The 24,512-nt window shown below is 43.2% G+C and overlaps 1 protein-coding gene across 4 annotated transcripts in view; it reads right to left on the bottom strand.

Moving 5' to 3' along the window:
• The window catches only part of LOC308107010 (unconventional myosin-Ic-like), a 67,133-nt gene extending 44,035 nt beyond the window's left edge, over positions 1–23,098 (bottom strand). The window contains exons 1-2 of one of the 4 annotated variants that reach the window (XM_080459094.1): positions 17,061–17,225; positions 10,683–10,710 (exon numbers count right to left, since the gene is read on the bottom strand). In XM_080459094.1, the coding sequence (XP_080315220.1) occupies positions 10,683–10,691 (9 nt within the window). In that variant the 5' untranslated portion in view covers positions 10,692–10,710; positions 17,061–17,225. Of the gene's footprint in view, positions 1–10,682; positions 10,711–17,060; positions 17,468–22,823 lie in introns of those variants that run through there. The other 3 variants (XM_080459091.1, XM_080459096.1, XM_080459095.1) reach the window with 3 other exon arrangements.
• Positions 23,099–24,512: the final 1,414 nt, after the last annotated feature.

Raw genomic sequence — 24,512 nt, 5'->3', positions numbered from 1 at the left:
TTGTCACTGTTAACATTGTAGTAATAACGCAACACGAGTTATATAATTGTACAGAATGTTTTCTCTAAACATATTTGAGCAGGAATGTGTCGTGTCGGCCAACATCAGCGATTTCCTCAGTTTCTCCTCAGCCGTGGAAATGAGTTTTTCTATCGATGCTTCACGGTTGCATCATGACGAAGCCGCCCTGGACTGAGAGGTCACACGATTCGGTTTCAGTGTGAGCTGTGAGGATTTCATCAGTCCGACTCCCCTCACACATGTTCATGTATGTTACACTGCGACATCACAACCACCCTGAACTGGACCTTAATGCTTTAATAGCATCAGGATGTTCAGCCAGCGCCAGAGGAATATGGTCCAAGTTTTAAAAATGTTCTCAAATATAAATAGTTGTACCTCTCTTGTACCGTAGGCAAATTTAGATTTAGACATCGTCTATTAATATTTTCTGGAAAAGCAGACGAGCAACTTCATATCCGTCCTCAGCCTCTCGAATTTTATTCAGATACACATTCTGTCCCGTCTGTTTATATGTTTAAAGCGAAAACGCATCGTTTGTGTTTCTATTTCAGAAGAGTTTGAACTATGCCCCAAACAGATTATCAATGGCGAGCACACAGACAGTATGGACAGGCGAGCAGGTTGGATGCTTATTATGGTGATTCTCAATTATAAAACTACAAAGTCCAAGGAGAATATGGACTGGGAGTCATGATACTCCCGAGGCCGACATTGTTGTTATTGTCCATCAACTCACACATGTGCAGAAGAACTATTTTCTAAGTTTTCAAAAAGTTGCCTCTTCAGTGGTTCCGAGCACCGTTGTCATGTAAACGAAACCCCATTATGCAACCAAAGTTGCCAATTTTCACTTGAAATCATAGTTGTGGAAATGGTGCATTTAAAAAAAAATAAAAAATGTCTTTATCACTACGGTGTCATCTGCAAAAAAAAAGTGTGAGCGAATGGATTTCTGGAACGAAACTATGGCAGCTGTAGTGAGGAAAAGTTTTCAAACTGAATATTTGCATTGCAGCATGAAGGCAGTGGACCCAAACATAACGGTGGGAGTTCACTCGAAAGACGAGCGAAATGGGGGCAGCCAAGTGTTTCACGTTCTCTGAAGGGGCTTCCTTCTCTAGAATAATGTCCACGATGACTCCACCTGCTTCCAAAATCACTTTACATGTCATTCAAAATATCCCCAGTAGGGAGAGGGACGCTGAAGTTGGCTTTGAACCGACTTCAATATGTCTGCACTCATTTATTCAAAAGGAACACACCTAGTCTGGAAGATTTGAGGGGTTTTTGGACCGTCTCAGCAGTTGCGTTATGATTGATTATCATCTTTATTCCCGTGTGTATTGAATGTGAAACCCTCAATAAAGGAAGTATAAATGAGGAATTACTGGTTTGAAAGCAGTATCCCTGTGAGTATTAAAAAGAAGTACGCAGTACAAACGTACTTAACTCTTCAATCTCTCTCTCTGCTTGTCTCTGTGTGTCATTACTTTCCGGCAGCACTGGACTTCTTCAGGCTCCTTGAGCTTAACAAAGACATTGTAATTGGTACTATTACAAGTCATTACAAACGGTTTAACTATATATTTCACATGAACTCTTGGCCCTCCTTCGCTGTCAACGCAATCCACAGGACAAAAGCCAGAAGGGGATCAAACCTTTACCCACGGGCTACAAATCATCTCATGAAGGGAAAAAATCCAAAGCGTCGCCATGCAACTATTTGAATCGTTAAAAGTCCGTTCCAAGGGGCTGCAAATCTGCACGTTACTCCTCGAACAAGAAGTTGACGTAAGCCAGACTGTCACAGCATCACTGTCTCTCTCCACTAAGCTTTTACACATTCTTCTTCCCCTGCTGATCCTCCGCATATCTCATACGTTAGTAACAAAGGCTGAACTGGGCCCATTCAGGCATCAGTTTCCCCAATTGCGACCTTTCGATAAAGCAAGTATTGCTGATGAGACATTTACTGTGTAATGAAGGGGTGCTGCATTTATAATCTCTTGTAATCTAGCCTATTGCTTCCTCCACAGCACCTTTTTTGTCTATCATCAAATATTAAAATGCCTAACAATAAGACTGGAAAATCAAACAATTAACTGGAAAAGTCCTTAGTGTACTTTAGGGGTTTATAAACAGCATCAGGTCAGATGGTACATCTCAAACACGCTCGCATTAAATCTGAAAAATGACGATGACACAGCACACTGCTTACAGTGCATTGTATCATCTTACGCTGTCTTACAGGGTGTGTCTTAGCTCAAGGTCACCATAGTCTCATGTTATTGCTTGCACAATATCTCCAGAATCCCTTCAAGGAATTTCATAAGAATTAGTACAAACGTTCCCTCTGAAGCAAACAACCTGATTAGTCATTGTCCAGTAACTAAAACTTTACTTATGTTCAATATTTGACAAGATTTCCGCGTCACATTTCTGAAAGGTAGTTGAACAGAACAATTCGTTATCTGAAGCTACTCGGTTGCCCATAGCAACAACATAAAATAACAATAGGAATAGAGCCACTATAAAATGCTTGTTGATGGTTTTGTCCTTTATTTCCCAAGTTTTTTTTTCTGGATTTATTTTTCAGATTTTTCTTGTCCAATAAAATCCACAATCGAGGAAGGTAGTTAGAACGTTAGGTGTCAAATCAACACAATGTAGTTTCCAACAGAAACATAACATTACCCTGTTCACCAACAACTAGTCGGACCCTAACCTAACCACCTCACCCTAGCAACTTAATCCTAGTCCACTGTCTGTAAACCAAGCCCTGATCACCAACATTTAATCCCAGTCCCTTGTCACCTTAATCTGGGCCAAAACTTAACCCGCCCTACACCGAACCTTAATCCTAAACCCAACAGTGAACTTGATCCAAGACCACCAACATTTACATTACTTTGACATTGTTCGTCGCGACCACGTTAACAACTTCCATCAGCCATGGCGACTTCTCCAAACCACATTACCAACATTCCCAGAACCACAACGGCAAGGAGCGAAGACAAAGTGAGGGCTTGAGAGCTGGTCCAAAAAGGGAGAGAAACACCCCAACAAAAAAAAGTGAAGCGAAAAAAAATAAATGGCAGCACAGGGCGGGCGTGATGTCAGAGCTGAAGAATGTGAGCCATGTGGGCGGCAAACAAGAGTCGGGAACGGACGAGACGAGCGGGCAGAAGAGAGCGACCGAAATACGATGAAAGAGAAGTATCAAAAAAAAAAAAAAAAAAAAAAAAAGAGGACGAGAAGCAGGAAGCTGGTGACAGATGGTGAAAGTGTGACACTGCAGAGGAGATATGAAACGTGTGTGTTTTCTGACATAACTTTTGATCTGTGACCTTATCAAAGCTATTTATTGACACAAGGGGGGTTCCCAAGACTGTTCCTGTTAATCTCTTTCTACCACTTACTTAGTGTGTGTGCATCCTGCTGCCCCAGGTTCATTCACAGACCACAGTGGGTGTGTTTTTGTGAGTGTGTACCAGACCATAACCCCGTCATTCTGCTACTGTGAGCAGATGTGCGACAAAAGAAACCACCAGCAGGCATGAAAGAAGTTAATAGAGGAAACTGAGCTGAACTGTTTTCTTTTTTTTGTTCTTTGCACAGACCAAATATGGAGACACTCCACATCCTTCACACACTTTTCCACTGTGGCGGCGCTTTGGTCATGCAGGCATTTCCTCAAGTGTCTAGAGCCGTCCATAAAGACATGATCCTGGGCCAGAGGCAGCCGGATCCCGAAGAGGTGATTTCTGTTTGCCCGTTTAACCGATTTTGAGAAGACTTTAGCCTCCAACGTTCGACCAGAAACAGACTGAAGTCACCTTTGATATATGTGGTCATGACACACTGCTCCACAGTCACACCTCTGGTGGTTGTTTTTGTATAAAAACCACACACACACATACGTTCAGAGAACGATCCACTACAAGCCTCAACAATGGCGAACAATCAATATTGTTGTGGAAACGGACACCCAAAACACAAGAAAAGGTTTTGTGTTTTCACTTGAAAACGTTGCTGTGTAAACGGGGGGGTAAATCGACCAACTCACCCGATTGGCTGGTCGATGGTCTTGTTTGTATTGCTCCACTTTCAGTTTTGCTTCACGAATGTCAATTATGTTTCCTCAATTTATTTGCAAAGTGTTTTCCTTATTGCTGGACGTTTGCGGAGAACATTACTTAAACTGCACAGATGAATGATGTGGATTATTCCATTGCTTCCATTCTTGATAATTCCTCTGTTGATTAAACGTTTAATCACAATTTGACCTTACAACAAAAGAGAAGAGGTCAAAATTTGACCATTTGAAGCCTTTAATCACAATATTCAACAACTATATCACATTTTAGTTATCTACTAATTTACTTCAACAGAAGAGTTATTTCTGGTTTCTATTCTAATCAACACTAAAGAAATTACTCTTGCAGGACGTGAGGATTAGCTGGAAAAACAAATTGCACACACGTACTCTCCCACAGCCGATCTGCCTTTCCAACAACAGGGGGGCAGGTGGAGACTTGCTCAGAAAGAACTCCAAACATGACGAACATTTCACCTCGCCAAGCCCCATTTCACCCTCTTCCTGCCTCCGCCATGTCCTCCCTCTCACGGCCTCGCTCTAAGATATCCACCGCCGCCTCACCTTTCCTGACTCAACCCCCTTCGTCCATCGTCTGGCCTTATTTACAAGAAGGTACAACATGTGAGATATCGGTCGTTGCATTTTGGCATTTGAGTTTTCAGTCGGTTCTCTCGAGCCTCGAAAAGTTTGATCTTACAAATAAGCTGCTTGGCTGCTTTTTTTTTTTATTATTATTATCTAAAGAGCTAATCTTGTGTTTGGTCGTTGCTTGTGTAATATTTTTTATAAGCTAAACTATTACATATAGTACCTTTAAATCCAAGAAAACTCGCATTGACAAGTGCTCGACAACAAGCTTAAATTGTACGGAGAATAACATTTAAGTGAAAATGCATAATTTCTGTGTTTTCATTCAAGAAAAGTTTTGCGGATACACGACAACGTTTTAAGAACGACGTCCGTTTGAATGGAAACTGCAGAAACACTGTAGTTAGAATGTTGGGCCATGAGTTGTGGCTGTTGGTTGTTTTTGTAATGAAACTATGTCCACGATGCAGAAAATATAAAATATGAGAAGAAGTGTGAAGTTTAACTGAATCGTCTGTAAACGTCACTTAAAAATGAACTTCAACAAAAAGTAGAAGAAAGCAGGCGAGTCTATTTATCCCACAGTGTCTAAAAAAGAAATCAAGGTCATGAATGTTTTTTTAATGTGACTAAGCTGAATGAACAGAAATCTGCAGTACACTGCAGAGGCTCAGAGTCAGGAGAATATGGTCCAATATTCAGCTAAATTTCAATAAAATACACGTGACCAGTGTTTCCTTCTTTCACTGTGCCTAAGTTGATTGAACAGAACAGAAAAATGCTTTTTTACAGCAGTAAAAACAACCTAAATATAATTATTTTACCTTGGAATTGGATGATGTTTCCCAAAGTTAACCCCCCCCAAAAGGTTGAATATCAGTTTAACCCATATTGGTGCTTTTTTCCTGGGTATTCAACATAAAAGTGTGTCGTTCTACGTGATTGTTTTTTGTTTTTTTTCTTGCCTCTGTGCAAAAAGGCACTCAGTGATGTTCTTGGAGTAAATAAGGAAACGTCTCATCAGATTGAACTGATGGCAATAAATTGAGCACATAAACATGCTCACAGTCCGCAGTAGTCTTGTAGCACTGCGGCTGTTTCCAAACAGTGAATTTCCTGTTTACATGGAGAAGTTCCTCTTTATGTGATTAGACTTTATTAACAGCCACAAGACAGAGCCCGATGATTGGAAAAGAGACACATTACTGCTGAATAAAGCCTGCGTTCTTTTAGGGATCTATCTATTTGAAGCAGGTAAAGGAAAAGGTGTGTCAGATCTCAGTGTTTGCTTTGGTAAATCATTAGTTGGAGCCACCATAACCAGCAGGTTGCGGTTCAACAGCTTTACTTCATCCATATTTATATCAACCAACACGATGGAATAAGAGGCAGTCAAACAGGGACACACACCGGCACCTCTATTTTCATCAAACATTACACCTTCCAAACACGACGCCGTACTTTCTAGACTAGAGGTCACATCTGTCAAAAAAAATTTGAACAAGAGGAGGAAAAAATACAAGTCGCACTTTCAATTCTGCTGTGGACACTTTTTGGAGACATTTCTCTTGCTCCGTCAGTGGAATACACGGTAGCTAAAGCGGTTTTTCTGTGGTACTCTAGCAGCTTTCTGCCATACAGTGACATCTAGTGGTCACAGCTGGTATTTACCACTATAGCCAGGACCAGTCAAACAACAAAGGGAAATATAGTTCTGACAATACGGTACTTTATAGACATGCACCTACATGCCTTTGGAGACGTAGCTACAAATATATGCTTTGAGTGACACTAAAATAAGCCACAATTATTCTGCACATGAAACAAAAACATGTTAAAGAACAGTTTTCACATTTAGGGTTTATTTTTTGAAATATTGTTGAGGTACCATAAGTTCGCATTTATTACCATTAAAAACTTCTGTGAAAACACTTAATGATTTCTTATATTAGAAAATTGTGAAATTATGTTAGTTATAGGTGGTAGTCCAAATCAGTATAATAATTTAAATATTGATAAAGAAAATCTATGTTTTTTTAAACTTTCCTAGAAAGCAACCATTGGGTTTAGGATGAATAATTAGTCTACAATTGGAATAAACCCATTCATGAATGCATACAGAGAACACGCAGACTCCTCGTCACCGTGCAAACCCACAACCTTCCAACCACTCAGCTACAGTGAAGTCCTGAAACCTTTTCTGTGTTTGGGGCCAACGAACACAAGAGCAGCCACTATTTAAAAGCTGTATTTTTCTCTAAAGTGCGACAGTTGGATGGACGGCTCCTCGGAGGCCGTCGGCTCCTCATTAAACTGCTGTTGAACTGTCAGCAGGCACCTACATTAGACCTGACAAACGACCGGGATAATTCAACAGCTCGAGCTCAGAGAGCAGCCTCTCCGGAGAGAGTAACCAAACACAGAAACTCTCCTCCTCTACACGAAGACGGCAGTTCAATGCCACGTCTTTGGAGTACTATCACATCTATCGCCCGCGGTTCGGCTGCTGGGACAGAAAACACACAGCTGCACCACAGAAAAGCCCATTTTCTGTTCTAGTAACCCAAATAGGAAACGCATGTAAACACGCAGGCACGCAGGGCATCTTGAGGCCGTTCCCATGTCAGTGAAACATGACACTGCATTTCCAGACATGGCAGCGTGTTTGGAGCGAAGACGAGGAAATATCCACAGACTGCACGTAAATCACAGCGATGCGCTTCAGATTAGTGGCTGCTACGCAAACCCTGCAAGATCAATAAAGTTTTCCCCCAAATTTCAAAAACATGCCGATTATTTCAAGAAAACCGCCCAGTTATAAATGTATGCAGCCGATTAGAGAAGCTAATATCTATGTATAGAGAGGTGTGTGACTCACGGTAAATTAGTAATAGTTTATGGGAACTTTGCACCAACAAATGTAATCAGTCACTCCAGAAGTTAACTCTAAATGCCTGTTTTTAATGCTGCGGTGACTTGCAGCTGGGAGGAAGATGCTCTATTGCTTGTTGAGAGAAGCAGATTCGTGAACTAATGACAAAAAGAAGCAGCAACAAAACAGCTCAGATAAACTACAGACATGCAAACAGCTGTTAACGCTTTCGGAAGCATCCTACTGCAACTTAGACGACTTCGATGGCTCAACATGCGAATTACATCATTTTTTACCTTTCTGGCATTTCCTCGTAAATAGACATGGTTTGTAACATGTTGTGGTTTAAACACAAAAGCTTTTCAGAATTGAAAATGCAAAAAAAAAACAAAAAAACCTTTCGACTATAAACAAGAGCTTGGTGAAATAGTTTTGAAGACAGCAGCTTGTGATAATGCTGAGTCAGCCAGAGCCAGCAGCTCTATTTCACAGTCAAGCATTACTTTGGACCGTGCAAGATTTATATATAAATGCCAAAATTAAAAAGTTCAGACTGTGGGGCCATGGTACAGGCAAGTGGTGGGCCACATGCGGTCCCCCCATCCACAACTCTCTGTTAACAATTAAAAAAAACTCTGATTAATACAAAAATTCCATTGAAAGTATCCAAAGTGTTTAGTGTGAGAAGATGTAAATGGTACATTCCCAGTGAAATGATTAACTATTTACCCTCAACAAATTAACACACACATTCAGCAAATACCGTCTTAAGAGTACTACTCAGTGACATTCCACCCTGAACCACACCCACAATCATTCTCCCCCAGGGGGAACAGATCTCAATGTACAGCTGCTGAATCCCTCTCCTTTCTAAGGGGGAAGAAGGATTCCTCCACACATGTCCCCCATCTAAGCCATTCAGACTGGGCAGGGCAGTAGGGTATGTTCGATAGGAGTGTGGATATTTGTGTTAAAGAGGAATGTGGCTCACAGCAGCTGTGAAGAGGCTAAAAATACTGGAAATAACTGGGATATCCTGGTAGCTTATGGAATTTAAAAAGGCACTGACCGCAGAGTGTTTATTCTTATTTGAAGATTAAATCATGACGAAGACCAAGCATTTTCACTCAGGAATGTGTACAAATCGGTTACAGATCCCACAAAATACTGGGAGGAGATTATCAAATATACACGAAGAGAACAAGACGCTATAAATATTAACAATGGCGAGTACACGGACATCCGTATGGACAGACGATCTTGGATTGTGCCGTGATGAGTGACACATCTTATAAAACTGCAAAGTCCAGGAGAATATGGACTGGGAGTCGCGCGACACTCTGGAACTCGTCTTTTCCGAATCTGTGTTGAGACGACAACTTCCTCCACCAACACGTCCACCTCCACGGTCTCACATTTCACAAATAGTTTTCATGTAAACGGCGCCCAATGCACAACAAATGAAAAATAAACATTTGAATGCTCCTGTTTGTGCGTGATTCTTAGTTGGTCACCTGCAAATTTTATGCAAACTGGAAGGGGCGGGCAATGCAGCTCGCTATATGCAAGATCTTTGTAAATTAGGCTTTAGAACTCACTTTACAGACTCGGAGGGTGTTTCAGAAAACAAAACTGTTGTTAACTTTATAGTTTCTTTTCATTTTTCATGATTTCTGGGCTTCTGACTTCTGGACTGTTGCATGATTGCATCACTCAGCCAATCTTTTGGGATTGTGTATATTGCATCAATGAATTCACAGTATATCTCACAGTCCTACTGAATACACAAAGAGAATTTAACTGACAGTTTTGCCGTGGGGAAGAGTGGAAATTATTTTAACCTCAGCAGCACTACCTTTTTCCTGTACGGGCTGCTGCTTATACACAATTTCGATAGTTGCACTCTGCAGCATATCTTTGTGTTAATGAGCAAGCGAAGACAAGGACTCAGATTACAGGACGCACCACCGTCTTCATGAATGCCTTTCCTCTATATCGGCTGCAGTTTCCTGCTCTGACACCACGCCTGGTTCCTCTCCTGCGACTGCACAGATTACAGTTATTGGATCGCTGCTTTATAATAAGCGTTTCTCACCTTCCCACTCACACTCTCCTTCCATACCACTCCTCTCACGAGGTGCAAGGCCACACCTGCCTGTACAGTGTCTTTATCAGAGCTCCACAAGTTAAAGGTTAACCAAACAGTACAGAGCGTGGCTTCACCAAGGACATTCATTAGTCACCAGCCTCAAGGGAATGGAAAATAAAAGAAAGAAACGCTGTTATTTCCACTCAGTTTCACTCCCAGAGGAGGGTTTTCTTTGAGACCACTACAATTAAGTTGAATTTTGGCAAAATCAAAATGAGCTACGTTTAACAGTTGATTCACAGTTGTGTAACATTAACCCTATCAGCTATTAACATTCTCAAGTTTATTTTTGCTACTTAAATAATGCAAAAACCTCTTAACTTTTCAGCAACAATTTTTATATTATTGATTTTATTAGGGCGAAATTTGGCCAAAATTCTTATTTTTTTGCAGGTTTCACATTTTTGCACTGCCTTGTGTCTGAATGGTGCTTTATGGATGAATCTGTCTTGCCTAATGGTTGTCAGACAAATCTTTAGCCACAACCAGACTCCAGTTTCTTCCGATACTCTTCTCTCACGCTCACATTCAAACCTGAGCGAGAGACTCACTCGCTAAAAATAGTGGGACAGGAGATTGAAAAGGGGTCGACAGGGTGACGCTAAGGAGAGGAATCTATTCAGGATCACTTTGAAAATGTTCCCATGTGCTCAACACACACAGAAACACAAGCCTTGTTTCAACAAACGTTCGGAAATTAGCCTCTGGAGGCGGGGTGGGGTGGGGAAGGTGGGGTGGGAGTGTCCAAACACGGCTGGAAAATCACAGGTACGTCCACAGGTGAGGAAAAGATGCATGAGTTGAAATCTGCAGCTTGAGCTAACTAAACCATCAGGTGATCTATATCTATTTGTGGATGGTTCACACAGAGTGAAGGGGAGGAGGAGCAAGGCCGGTGGGCAGGGGGGGGGGGGGGGGGGGGGGGGGGTCTTATTTAACAGACCACCTACCTTCTCCATGTGTGGGAGGGAGGCAGAGCTGGAACACAGAGACTCACATTAAGAAGGATTGAGATAAATACCCATCACTGTACATGGATTATAGTATCTTGGGTAACATCTAACGAACCTTGGAAAAGCCAAACATTGGTATCCTAACGTCTCTGTGAAAAAGCCAAAGTGTTACCGCGGAGTTTAAAGTACAGGAACAGACACTAAATGCCCCCCCCGAGATCCTCGCCTCACCGGCCGGGTTTGTATGCCAAAGCAGTGCGAGAGCAGATGAGATGGGATTAGCGGTCATCTCGTCCCGTCGGGGCTAATCCCGGTGCAGGTTTGCAGATGATGGGAGTGGGTACAACGAAGCGGGATTAGCAAGTGACTTAGTCAGCAGAGCGGTGAGTAAACATGAATGAGCTCTCCATCTCGAGCGCTGGCGGACTTTACCGACGGAACGGAGGCGACTGAGCGGGCAGACGTCAACGATGTCAATGGTCCAGATTATCGGCGCGTCGATAAAAAGCCACAGGAGTCTAGACTGTGTGGCTAAAGCTCAGCTATTCTATTTGACTACTGTGACTGTTCACGTTATGGAACACGTTGTACTGCATCAAAATATGGTTTCACAAGATGTAACAAATTGATCACATCAACATGCAAAATATACGTATTGCAAAAGAAAACTGACGTAACAGCATTAAAATGCAACCTCATGCTCTTGACAGAACTATTAAGTACGAAAGAAAAGAATGATGAGATCGCAATAAAATTGCAATTAACTAATTAAAAACTCAATATCAATTGCCGCCGGCCTTGCTCCTCCTCCCCTTCACTCTGTGGAAGCAATTGTGGTTGGTGGCCACAAGGCAGAAGACAAGAAACAAAAGGTCAAAGAAAAATCACCAAAAACTGCAAAGTGCTCCGATTCTCAAATAAAATTAGAGGCAAGAGAAAGAGCACTGTTAATTGGAAGAACAAGTGTTTGCATTTATCGCAATCCATATCGTTCACAACACATTACTCATCATGCAGCCATGGTTTCAAGTTAAAAGCATTCAAATAGAGATTGCACATACATGACAGATACTTTCTCAGTGGAGCTGTTTTGGTTTCGAGATTTAAAAAACAAAAATAGTTTGAAGTACAGTATAAAATCTATTTTTACAAGCTCTGAAATATAAATAAACATCGGAGAGAATTTTTAGCGAGAAGCTCCATCAGCAGAGCAGCTTTTGTTATAACAGGAGCCTTTAAATTTTCATCATCTGACGAGTTCCCATCTATTGCAGTCACACCGCATGCACAAAAATGGCAGTGAGGCTGGCGCGCAGCTTGACTCATGTCCAGGGTGGTTTCCAGTCCCACAGCACAGCAGTCGGGGCTGAAATAGTGAGCAGAGGCAGGACGGAGTCGCTCTGAGCTTTTATTTCCCAGCAGGGCGGGGCCGGCTTCCAGATGTGGGAAAGAATCGGATGGAAAAGCAAAAGCAGCTGCCAGCAGCGAGTGGACTCCAAGCTAACCAGGCTCACACACACACAGTACAGGATGAGATGTCGGTGGATCCCAGAACGCTCAATCTTCATCCATCTCTACGTTAAAAACTCACCAATTTCACCAACTACCGACACTTCAACTTGTTTTTCGAAACCCATTTTTCTTAAAAGTGTCTCACAGAAAACTTCCCTTCTACCATAATGACCATCCAGTCCGTGTAATTTGACACCAGGCTCATATTGCTGGCTGCTTGTCAGAAGTTTAAAAAGAATGGCTTTGGAGACTTAATGGGACATTAGTGTCTTTTCTGACGGGAACATGTTGGGATCCCACTCAGGGTGTAGTCATGGCGAGCTGGATGGAGCCGGCGGAGGTTGTAGCGTGACGGAGTCCAGTGGAGGTTATAGTGACGACGGCAACTGTTACAGCCCCCCAGCATACAACCTCCCAGGTATGGATGAGTTATCTTGCCTTTTAGCTCAGATATTATGGGAGAAGTGACTGGTGACAAATGAATTTAACTGGTAGAGAAAATGACACAATTCCGCTTGTGTTCCAAACAAACTTTGAATATTTTAGCAATTTTAGGATCAATAGCAATAATACGTATGGAAATCTAAAGCAGTGGTTGTAAATGTCACATTTAATTGAACCAGCTACAATTAATGTGAAAATCTGACGTCAAAGGGCTTCAGTAAACGTGAATGGACCCTCTGGAATCCCAGGCGTGAACATGACACGCTCCTAATCATTTCTGGGCTGTGAGGTTTGATTTCTTTTTGGCCTTCAGAGCTCTTTAACTGTCTTCAGCATATTCGCATTCCCTGGTCTGACTCCCACATGTACAGAAACAGCGGTGACCATCCAAACTTCCCCACGCATACCTCCAACATGACCAGTCAGGTCTCATTTAATCCAATTTCATTATCACTTCTGATCTCATTCAGCTCATTCCTTAGCTGGAGCTCACGGGAAGTTTCAAAACACTGAAGGAGCTTTGAGAGATAAAATCAGAGTCACTAAAAAGAGAGTGAGCGAAACTCAAAGCTAACGATTGGAGTTTAATAGGTTTTAAAAGGAAACACATATGAACTTTTGCACTGCTAATCTGATGTAATCTAGTCATTCAACAGCAGCTTCACCAATAAAGCAGATCAGCTCTCGGTTGTTGGTCTTAACGCGTGTTGAGAAATAAACACAAAGGCCATGAATCCACTTCCATTGGCTCGTTATCAGGGCTGCTCCCGGCTTCGTCTAATGCCATATCTGTGCTTAATGTTATCTGTGCAGTATGTGCTGAGCTCAGCCGGACCGCCACGCTCGGGTCTGTGCATCCGTCACACATGACGGGTCTGAAACCAGCCACGTTCCACTTGACATGCAGGCCGAGGAGCAGCTGTGAGCCTCATGACCCCAACGAGGAGCTGTGCATGTTTTATCCCGCTCAACTAAATAGTTTACAGGTGGAATTGCTTATTTGGGAACAGATGAGGCTCCAGCCGGCTGGTACTGGTTTATTTAGCCGAGACATGCTCGGATGCAGCTGCATTAATACGGTGTTATTATTGAAAAACAAGCTTGTCCAAACTCTATAAATAAAGTCGTGGATGAAAACATTCTCCTATATGGTTAAAGTATGATTTATCAGTAATTCGGTGCACAGGAGTATACTTTGCTGAACTTCAGACTGCTTCTCCAAGCTCCAAAGTACTTCAGTCAATCCCACCTCATATAATCCAGACTATCCTTTTAATTCTGTCTTGTAACAGTGAAATTATCAACAACCTCTGAGGGTGAGAACTTGATGCTCATGTGTAGTAATAGTTCTATTAAAACTAATATAATATTTCAGGTTTTATTACATAAAACTGTATTAATCATCAGTGGAGAGTATATGGAAAACACTTTATGTTACCTTGCATCAAACAGAAGTAAGCCATTTGGTTCCTAAAGTCAAAGTGTTCAGGTAACATTAGGATCACTAGGCGAGTGTCATGGCCACCGTAGGTTCTCCTATAAGCCGAACGTGTTGAAGAAAAGTAGCATAACCTAGTTCTAATGTGACGTTTCACATTAAATCTCACACAGCAGTAAATCTCACAGAGACAGGAGGAGACAGTCGGGTCAGGGACATGGTGGAGTTCTCCGGTCCCCCACCCACAGACCTTCCACATGTTTCCTCCTCTTTTCATTCATTAAAGTTTTCACTTCCCTCGGCGTGACAGCAGCGTCTTCACCAGCCACACCGCGAGCCGACGACTACAAGTCCCAAAAGAGACGCCACAGAAGGTCAAAGTGGAAACGAAACACTCGCTGAGTACTTCCTGTACCACAGGTCAAGTACACAGGTGTAAGTGTGTGTGTTTCCTGCTGTAGACGTGATGGAGGTGGGGGGGGGGGGGGGGGGGGGCAGGTGTGTCCTGTGGGGTCTCTCCTAGGATGCAGAAGGAAAACCTCTAGCCTGTCAACAGCAGGAACGGCATCCGCCAAAATGAGGCCGAGTACACTCGTGAGTCATCAAGGGTTCATCTGTATTACAAGGTTACAGGGTTTCTACTACATCTGATGTACTGGAAGAGTCTCAGTCCCTTCTGACTGGACTGCAAGAGAAGAAATCTGCAGAGAAGATCCACCATAAGAAGTTGGAGCCACAACAAATTCCTGAGCACATTGAATGTAGAAATCCATCAACCAGCTGGGATTTACGACGCCTCTTTGACAACTTTGTGGCAGTTTCGTTTCTACTTGTGGTTCTATTGCACCTCTTTGGAGTCATTTGGGCCTTAAAGTCGTGTCACTTTGCAGCTGTTAATTTTTTTCTTGCACGTGCTCCTTTAGGGCCTCTTTGGGATCACTTTGGGGCTTGTTCAGCGTCATTTCCTGCCACTTTAAAGTCATGTAGTTTGTCTTTGTGCAGTTGGCTAGTCTGTTCGACCTGCTTCAGGTAGTTTGGGGTCATATTACAGATAGATGTGGTAATTTTGCGCCACTCTGGGGCAATTTCTTGGCGTTTTGCACTCCTTTGCTTGACATAACGCTTTCTGAAGACTTTTTTGCATAATCTTAGTAGTTTGGGTTTTCTGAGTCCCTTTGGGGTAGTTCGAGATTCTTGTAATTATTTTCTGTCTCTGAGGTCTTCGCACTTTTTATTTTGGTCTTTTAGGCACTATCTGGTGTTCCTCTATGGTTGGTTATTGTCATCCCTGGATATATGCAAGTCTTTACACTCACTTAATTTGAAAGATCCTATTTGCAAAATGTCGTCCGGGCTGGACTTAGCATCACCTAAAACTTAATAGTATGCAGAACCAAAAGCTCAACCATGTTGAATCAGGAAAACATCCCGTGGTTAAAAAAACTCACCCTAACCTCAAACCTTACAAACACCACAACTCTGCCGCAGCCATGGACCAGAAATATCCCAGAGAAAGTCAGCCCATCGCAAGAAAAAATAAAGAAAACCCAACTTCCAGCATCTGCCCCACATCAGTCCAGTGGAGAGAGAAGCTAAATACAGCTCTCCAGCGAGAATCCAACTGGGACAACGGCTTTGGAAAAAAGTATTGACAGCAGTGTGCTGGATAATACAGCTGAGTGAATGTGTGACCTCCATGTTAGCCAATCATCTCCAATAACAAGCTGGCATTTAAAAAGGAGCTTACAGCTGCGCGCCGAGGTCCTGACCTACGGACGACCTTGGGGCGGCAGGTCGGCTGTGGTCCAAGGGCTCATGTCTCCACATGTGAAAACTCTCAAACACAAAACCGCTCCACCTTCCCTCCCCTTCACTCATCATCAGGATGAAGGTCAGCACATTAGATTTCGCCCCCTGAGGAGATCGCAGCCCAGATTTCCTGACGTCGGCTGTGTGGTCGCCTCAAAAAAGTTAACAGGTGGAGCGGCTGCTTCTCAAAGCCTCCGTCAGCAGGGGGGAGATGCTTTCTCAGCTTGAAACTGACAGCTGAAGACAACTGACGGCTTTAGGGGGGGGGGGGGGCATTTAAAGCCAGCTGGCTCACCTGCAGCTTCACATCACCTGATTCATAGACGTCCAACACCGGATTGCAGTGGGGGGGGGCTTGACTCTATAGATTGAGATGTGTTGAAGCAGGCAGGACACCAGTGACCTGATCTGCAGGTAAAAGTGCCTCCATCGTGCAGGAGAAGGGTTGGGCCGTTCATTCCGAGGTCAACAATACTGATAAGCTCCAGCAGCACCTTTGTCCTCAGGTGTGACTGGCTGGGAGGTGTTAAGTTAACTTGCTTAATCTGTCGTCTGTCTGGGCTTCTATAAAAAGAACGCGGGATTGAAGGATTTCCTCGTGTAGAAGAAGAAAAAAGCAAACGAGCCGATACAAGAAACTGCAAATATAAACAGCTGCCATTAGAGAAACTTCACATTAAACATCAGCTCTCTCTCCTCACACTGAGCAGATCGACGTTGTGAATTCACAGCTGGCATTCACTCTTAGAATCGGCACACGCCCAAAGCTACAGTAACACTTATTTTTACACTAACTTTTCAGCTGGAGTGCACTTCAGTGCGCAGCGAGGTTCGCCCTCAATGCCCTCAAGACTCGAGACTCCAGCTAAATAACATGCAAACTTTCCCTTTGAAAGACAAGAAGTGGGGAATGCTTCAATTTGCTTCTCTAAAATGTGCTGTTTAAAAAAAAAAAAAAAAAAAAAAGCATGTGCCGCGTTAAATGACGTTTTTAACTGGAGTTTGGTCCATTTTGGGGTTTCTGTTTTCCTTCTTGTTTCTTTAAAGCGCGTAACTGTAAGCACGTTTAAAGACCGCTGCTGTGAACGGTAACGGCACAGAGTGTAGAAAATTAAAAAAAATAAAAAAAAAAAAAAGCGGAGCAGGAAGGGAAGTCGTGCGTAAAAACGTACCTTAGAATAGACGAGGTCAAAGACGGCGCGCGTGTGGAGCGCAGATTTGTATCCGAGCGGAGAGAGTCAGCTCGTGAGAGAATCACCGGTGTCTGTGTGTCCTGCGGGGCAGCGTGCCAGTCCTGCCGGGTGTCTCTCCGGTGTGTCTCCGGGCCCTCCCACTGTGCGCTCTGCGCCCCGGCTGAGGCTTCTCCAACCGCCTCTGCGCAATGAGCGCACACCCACCCACACCCACACACACACACACACACACACACACCCACACCTCCTGCTCCTCACGCCACTATCTGATCGCCAGATAATCGCGGCACTAAACTGTCCACACGCAGTCCTTCCAGTTCCCCTTCAGCCGCCCCGTAGGAGCCGTGTAGTAACTTCCACCCGCTTCCTTCTCTGCCACTGAAGGCTGCACCAGGAAGTTCACCCAAAAGCCTTCCCACTGCTCCCACACCCTCTCATCAGAGTTTATTCCAGTATGAAAACACGCACCCAGGACTCCCCTCTTTCTCGGGGTCCTGTCTGGACCCGGAGACCCCCTGTACGCATGTTTCACACGAGCCAAAGCTCCTGAAGAGCCCGGTGAGAAGCTCAAGGTGTGCACGCAAAGCATGCAGGTTTAGACACGTCCGATCTTCACATCACCCATGCACTTTTAATGTAGTTTTTTTTTTTTTTTTTTTTTTTTTTTTTTTAATGAGATCCACATGCACAGACACCTCTCGGTATCCCACAACTTTTTATTTGACAGTGACGCACCTGCATGACTGCAAAATATTATTCTAATCCCACACAATCCATGTGAGATTAGTGAAATAACTGTCTGGACAGCAGGGATCCACAGACAAGCGGTAAATAAGCAGATGTGGCTGAAATCCTTCGACCATATAGGCGTGTCCTCTGTGACGTGATCCTGCACGATTTCTCCACCGCTACGTGACATTTACGTCAAACTGCAGCGGCGACCACGCGCCGTGCGCGGGTTTCAAAGAGTTCTCCCTCCCCCTGCCGCCCGTGAAGATCACTGCAGCGTCACTCCTCACTGCAGAAGCATCCAGGAAACATGTCAGACTTTCAGGTTGTTGCATGCATATATACTATATTCAGAATCTGTGTAAAAAATCGAAGCTCAAAGCAATAAAAAAAAATAATAATAAAAATAAAAATAAAAAATCCCATCTATCAATATATAACTGTGGAATTGTAGAGTGTCATTAGACATAACCATAAGAAAACACTTGTTATGCTACTAATGCTGCATTTACCAGTGCTAATAATAATAACAATAATAACGTTAATAGTCATCATCATCATCATCATCATCATCATCATAATTGGATAATCTTGTAAGTCACCGAGTCTGAGTAAGAAATATTTTTCTTAACTATTATCCAGTGTGTCCACAAACTGTAGAATTAATACAAATGTGACTTTTGTCTTCAGCGCAAACAGTGAAGATTCATTTTGAAACTCTTGAAGGTGACCTCAGGGTCAGAGCTGTAGTGACGCTGAAAGGCCACACGGGTGCAGCACACACACACACACACACACACACACACACACACACACACACACACACACACACACACACACACACACACACACACACACACACACACGGGTATTGTAGAAATACAAACGCTCAAATTCAATATTATCTTATTATTTGTAGATTTGAAACCATTTTTAGACAAGGCCTAATCAAAGGAGACTTTGAAAAGCAAAATATCAATTTATGATTAACTGACATAAATAGATCCAGCTTGAGAGACAGAGTAGGACATAAAAGTAAGAGATGTAAGGAGAGTAAAATCTAATTCAATAAATGAAACTGTTCAAATCATAAGAATTTAAAAGCGATTCCACAAATCTTATTCCTTCAAACTGTTCCAAAGTGGAAGTCCCGACAGAATAATGACTGTGTCATTAATCATAATTAAGACGGATTAAAGGTGGGGCTTGATAAGCAAGTTGCTTCTCATTACTCATTTTCGGACAGTAAATATACATATACTGTATTATTAATTATTAATTATTATTATTACTACTGTTGTTGTTGTTGTTGTTATCAATAGTGATATCGTTTTCTCCTATTATATAATCAGTACCAGCATTACTGTTCCATCGTCTTTCATTTGTAAATGTTTGAAATGAAGCTATACCAAACCAAACCAATAAGAAGAAACTTAGAGTGTAATCTGCCAGAAAACATTTATTGTTTTATTAATCTTTAATAACATTTTCCCTCCAGTTTTGATGCTCTTAACTCTGAGTTTTACGCACTAAGACACTTGCCCACTTCTCACCAGGATAAATCACCGTGGTTACTGACCCTGAAAGTCTACCCTGCTCTGGAGAAAGGTTGTGATCTCGATAAGAGGTCAGAGTTTTTGTTCTTGGCTTGTTCCAAGTCTGTTTTTCTCCACGAGGGTCGATCTGGAATAATGAGGTTCATGATCACGCCTGACACAACTGCAGATTTATGGACCGCAAAACTTACTTGTGCCGTCGCAGTGATGAATTAATATTCCAACGGAAAACACAAGAGAAACTCAGCCTCAAAACAACCGGATGGAGAATCTAAACTAAAATAAAAGCAGTGAGGAACTTCAGTTTGTCAATACAAATATCTACATACTCCCATTGTTTATGTTTATAACGCAAAAGCAATGTGTTTTAATTTGAAACGTTGGGTAAGCCGGGGCGTGAGATTTCAACTGCACTGATCTCCTCCAAAAGCCCCTGATATCCCCCCCCCCCCCCCCCCCCCCCACCCAGTAGGAGGGCGGGGTAGTTACTGAGTCACACCTTTCACACACTCCCAGCACTCCGGGCTGAGCTGACCTGGCAGGAATGTGAGCGGGGGAACAAATGAAGCCGAGAGCTGGAATGTCTTTGTCGTTTCCTCTGGTCCAGGCTACAGTAATGACCCCCCCCCCCAGCCCCCAATCAGTGACCAGCCAGCTGCATTACCCACATTCCTCCCCCTCTCACCCACGGTCCAGTGTCAGCTGCCCTCACTCCTTCATTCCTCAGCACATGTGGGTTATCAGACGCTCCGACTGAGCAACACGTCATCAGAGAGAGAGCTGCGCCCCTCCACGCAAACTTTACATCATCACCGCAAAGCAAAAGGAAGTACTTACTTTGGAAAGTAACTACTGAGTTACATTATTTATACAGTGTTGTTGTTGCTGTGGTCAATCTAATGGGTGATTCACATTTCGGGCCTGTCCACACCAGAAGGCCGTTTCATGTCAACGCATCGTTACAGCGCCACCTAAAGGCCTGGCATATGTGCGACATCATTTTGAGCCGTGTTCATAGTGAAGTGTGGCTGGAAATCTTTTTAAGTACGACTACGGGGAGAAAAAACATTGTTTTGTCTTATGTGGACAGGGCCTAAGTTAAAATAAAGTTTGTGGAGGAAGATGCTCTATAATCTGGACGTTAGCACTTCTTGAAAGAAACAGATTGATGAACTAATGACAAGACAAAGCAGCAATAAAACATCCGAAACAAAAAAAAATATCACACAGCCATGAGGAATGGAAGCTAACCGCTACTTACGTCTGCTAATGCTAATCGCAGTTACTATAGATAGAGGCTAATGCTAATCACAGTGACTATAGATAGAGGCTACTGCTAATGCTAATCACAGCTGCTATAGATAGAGGCTACTGCTAATGTTAATCGCACCCACTATAGCTACTGCTAATGCTAATCGCAGCCACTATAGATAGATGCTACTGCTAATGCTAATCACAGCTACTATAGACAGAAGTTACTGCTAATGCTAATCACAGCTACTATAAACAGAAGTTACTGTTAATGCTAATCACAGCTACTATAGACAGTTACTGCTAATGCTAATCGCAGCCACTATAGATAGAGGCTACTGCTAATGCTAATCACAGCTACTATAGACAGAAGTTACTGCTAATGCTAATCACATCTACTATAGACAGAAGTTACTGCTAATGCTAATCGCAGCCACTATAGATAGAGGCTACTGCTACTGCTAATCGCAGCTACTAATGATAGGAGCTAGTTGTAGTGACACCTGGACATGGTTAGTCCAGGATTAATGAAAATGAGACCATGAATTAACCACCTCAGCTAGCTCTGATGCTAACTGTTAGCTCCATGAGCAGGACTGGGAAAGACACATTAATTTCACTCTTCAATATAATTCAATTTCAGTCAATGTTGTTCGACCATCTTGCCTTTTGTAGCTTGAGAGAGGCCTTCAGTGATGAAAATTATTAGAATCATAAACAGTTTGTCAGTCAGTAATACATATGAGCCCATCTAAACATTTATAAACATTAACTAACCTGGACACGCTTGCAAAATTCTAAATACATTTCTGTTCGTGTGCATTTAAAAATAACTATATTGGAGAAAATTGACCCTGACCTGCAGTTTTTCAGCCAAATTTCTCCTTTCAAACACTGAATTAGAAGAGATGTGACAGAGTTAATAATCAGAGACTCACGGCTCTTGGTCTCCAGGGCCACATGTCGTAGAAACACCAGAACATACCAGAAGTGACTTTAAGTTAATAGAAGAACTAGGAGTGATTTAAATGTCACCCCCAAGTCTCAGACGTGAAATTAATCTGATTGTTTTCATTTCATGTCAGTCGCTCATAGTGTTGATCAGTCATTGGTCAGGCCGCTACTAAGCCCCGCCTCCTCGGAGAAGCTTTCAACCTAGGCTGCACACACACAAGAGAAATCAAGAAATCCTCTCTTATATTGAAATTTATCGATAGAAAATAAAGCGAATACAATTCAGGGATCTTTGAGTGTGAATATTATTATATTTTATTATTATTATTATATTTTGTTATTTGCATTTAATTCTCCTGCTTGATCCCACGGAGGGTGGCGCCCTCTATCGGCCAGCCGCCACTGAGTATCGTCAGAAGCTGTAGTTTCCAGTCGAGGCCAACTGGTCAGAAACTGATTTACAAATGTTGCCATGTTGACTTTCAAGTACTGCACGCTCTTATATCATGTGATCAAATTCGTCAATTTCCTGTTTCAAACTGAATTTTCAAAATGATCAACATAATACACAATTCACCAGTCTCACTTAACAAGGTCATATTTTGTACATTTTCTTTGAAAAAACGGTCTTTTACACCCGGATGGCTCTTTCAGTTTACATGTGTTTTGTGAAGTCAGGGTGAGAAAATCTATCAAATACATATTAAAGTGAACTAATTGGTAAAAAGAGGCAACACAGGAGGCGATCTGCCCCGAAAAGTCAAAGCGTTTGAAAAGAGAGTCGCAACGGAAAAAAAGTCTGTGTGATCTCCGAAAGTTGACAAATGAAAGTTGGGGGGGGGGGGGGGGGGGGGGGGGGGGGTACCTAGCTACAGTAAGGGCAGCAGCTTTGAAAATATCTGGGCTGATTTACACGTCCTTAAGAGAATCATGAAAGAAAAACCAGACATTGTAAACCTCATTGTGCGAACCTACGTTAGATTGATTTACCTAAACTCTTCCCAGGGGATTACTTCTACCAGATTCAACCCTGACAGCGTCAATCTAGCAGATCTTCTTCGTGTTCGTTGTGGTTTTCATTCATCGTCACGTTTGCCAGAATCCAAGTCTTTACTCACCCCAAACACTGGAGCTAAACATACTGACCACCAACAGTGTTCCTGGAACTTGTTCTGGAACCTGAAGTTCCTCCGGGCCCTGAGGGACTGAACCCTGTGACCTCGGTCTGAAGAACCTGCCGGTGTGAACCCACCTTGCAGCCGTGGCAGTAGTTTTCTCCGTTCATCCCCGGAGACAGGATGATCTCTCCAGTGGGGATCAGCTGGATCTTCAGTTCCATCATCGTGGCTTCGTCGTCGTCGTCGTCCCTCGATCAGATCCTCGGGTCAGTCGGAGAAGTCGGACAACATCCCAGGAGATCCCCGCCGGGCGAAGGTGGAGCGGTCGGAGAGACGGAGCTTTATCTCGGAGTGGGAGACGGAGGAAGCAGCGGAAAGCTGCGATTGGACGTTGGGAGGATGTCGCCTCTTCTGGCCGAGGGATCGAGGGGAGGATGTGGAGCTCAGATGGATGTCACATGCAGAGGATGTGCGTGTGTGTGTGTGTGTGTGTGTGTGTGTGTGTGTGTGTGTGTGTGTGTGTGTGTGTGTGTGTGTGTGTGTGTGTGTGTGTTGTGTGAAAACTCACTGGCAGGGAGTGGTAAACACACCAACTTTCAGCCTGTGAAGCAACTTTTATCTATTTTTCTTCTTGTTCTTTTTTTAATAAAATCCCTAAAAACCGATAAAGGAATTCTCCCAAAAAATGTTGTTGCTCTTGATACTTTCAATTTATTCCGAACTGTCAGCTTAACGTTTGAATGTGAGCAACAGCTCGTGAGTTACTGTTTTATTCACGAACAAGACGCCACTCCGCCGTCTATGTTTTTATTGTTTAGTTTGATGGAGAACGCGCAAACTCTCCACAGAAAGGCCCGGCTGATGTTTGAACCTTTGACCTTTCAAACTAAGTCAAAGTTTTAGCATTAGCATTAGCATCACACTGAATATTTGCACGATGTTTCAGATCATTCTGCTTTATTTCTTTATTTAGCCATTAGCAAGTGAGTTAGCGCTATTTATATTGTTGCTCGACAGTCCGGCTGGGAGTCGCTGGTGTGGTTTTCAACTTGTTATTTCCCCTCCAACTCCTGTTAGATAATTGATGGCACTGCTTACACACACACACACACACACACACACACACACACACACACACACACACACACACACACACACACACACACACACACACACACACACACACACACACACACACACACACACACACACACACACACACACACACACAGTCAGCTGGGTGGAGGCTGGGAATGTCCAGGACAGGATGCTGCTGGTTCTTGAAGGAAACAAGTGTGCGTGTGCGTGTGCGTGTGCGTGTGCGTGTGTGTGTGTGTGTGTGTGTGTGTGTGTGTGTGTGTGTGTGTGTACCTGCTTGCTCATCCCTGGGGACGAGAGGCACGCGTTTCCACCGCACGCTTTTTAAAAACAAATGTGTCTTGTGCAGTCGTAGAGGTGAACTTCCTTTGGCAGAGCACTGACCTAACACACACACACATACACACACACACACACACACACACACACACACACACACACACACACACACACACACACACACACACACACACACACACACACACACACACACACACACAAAATGAAGCGTATCTCCATCCTGACAGGTAAACATACATCACAGTTTGACCTCTGGTTTGCGCGGCCCCTCCCTGCGTTCCTCTCGGATTATCTAAAACCGTCCGACGGTTTGCTGCATTCGTCACCATTTGAAGGATGGAATCTTTCTCAACTCCGTAAAGCAGCAGCACAAGAAACTGAACACACGAGAACTATTCAGTTTGTTTTTTTAAGACGGGGTTTGC

The sequence above is a fragment of the Lipophrys pholis genome (assembly GCF_963383615.2).
Source record: "Lipophrys pholis genome assembly, chromosome: 3".
In the NCBI taxonomy this organism is placed as follows: domain Eukaryota; kingdom Metazoa; phylum Chordata; class Actinopteri; order Blenniiformes; family Blenniidae; genus Lipophrys; species Lipophrys pholis.
Note: the sequence above shows the minus strand (reverse complement) of the source record. Positions and strands in the feature narration are given on the sequence as shown.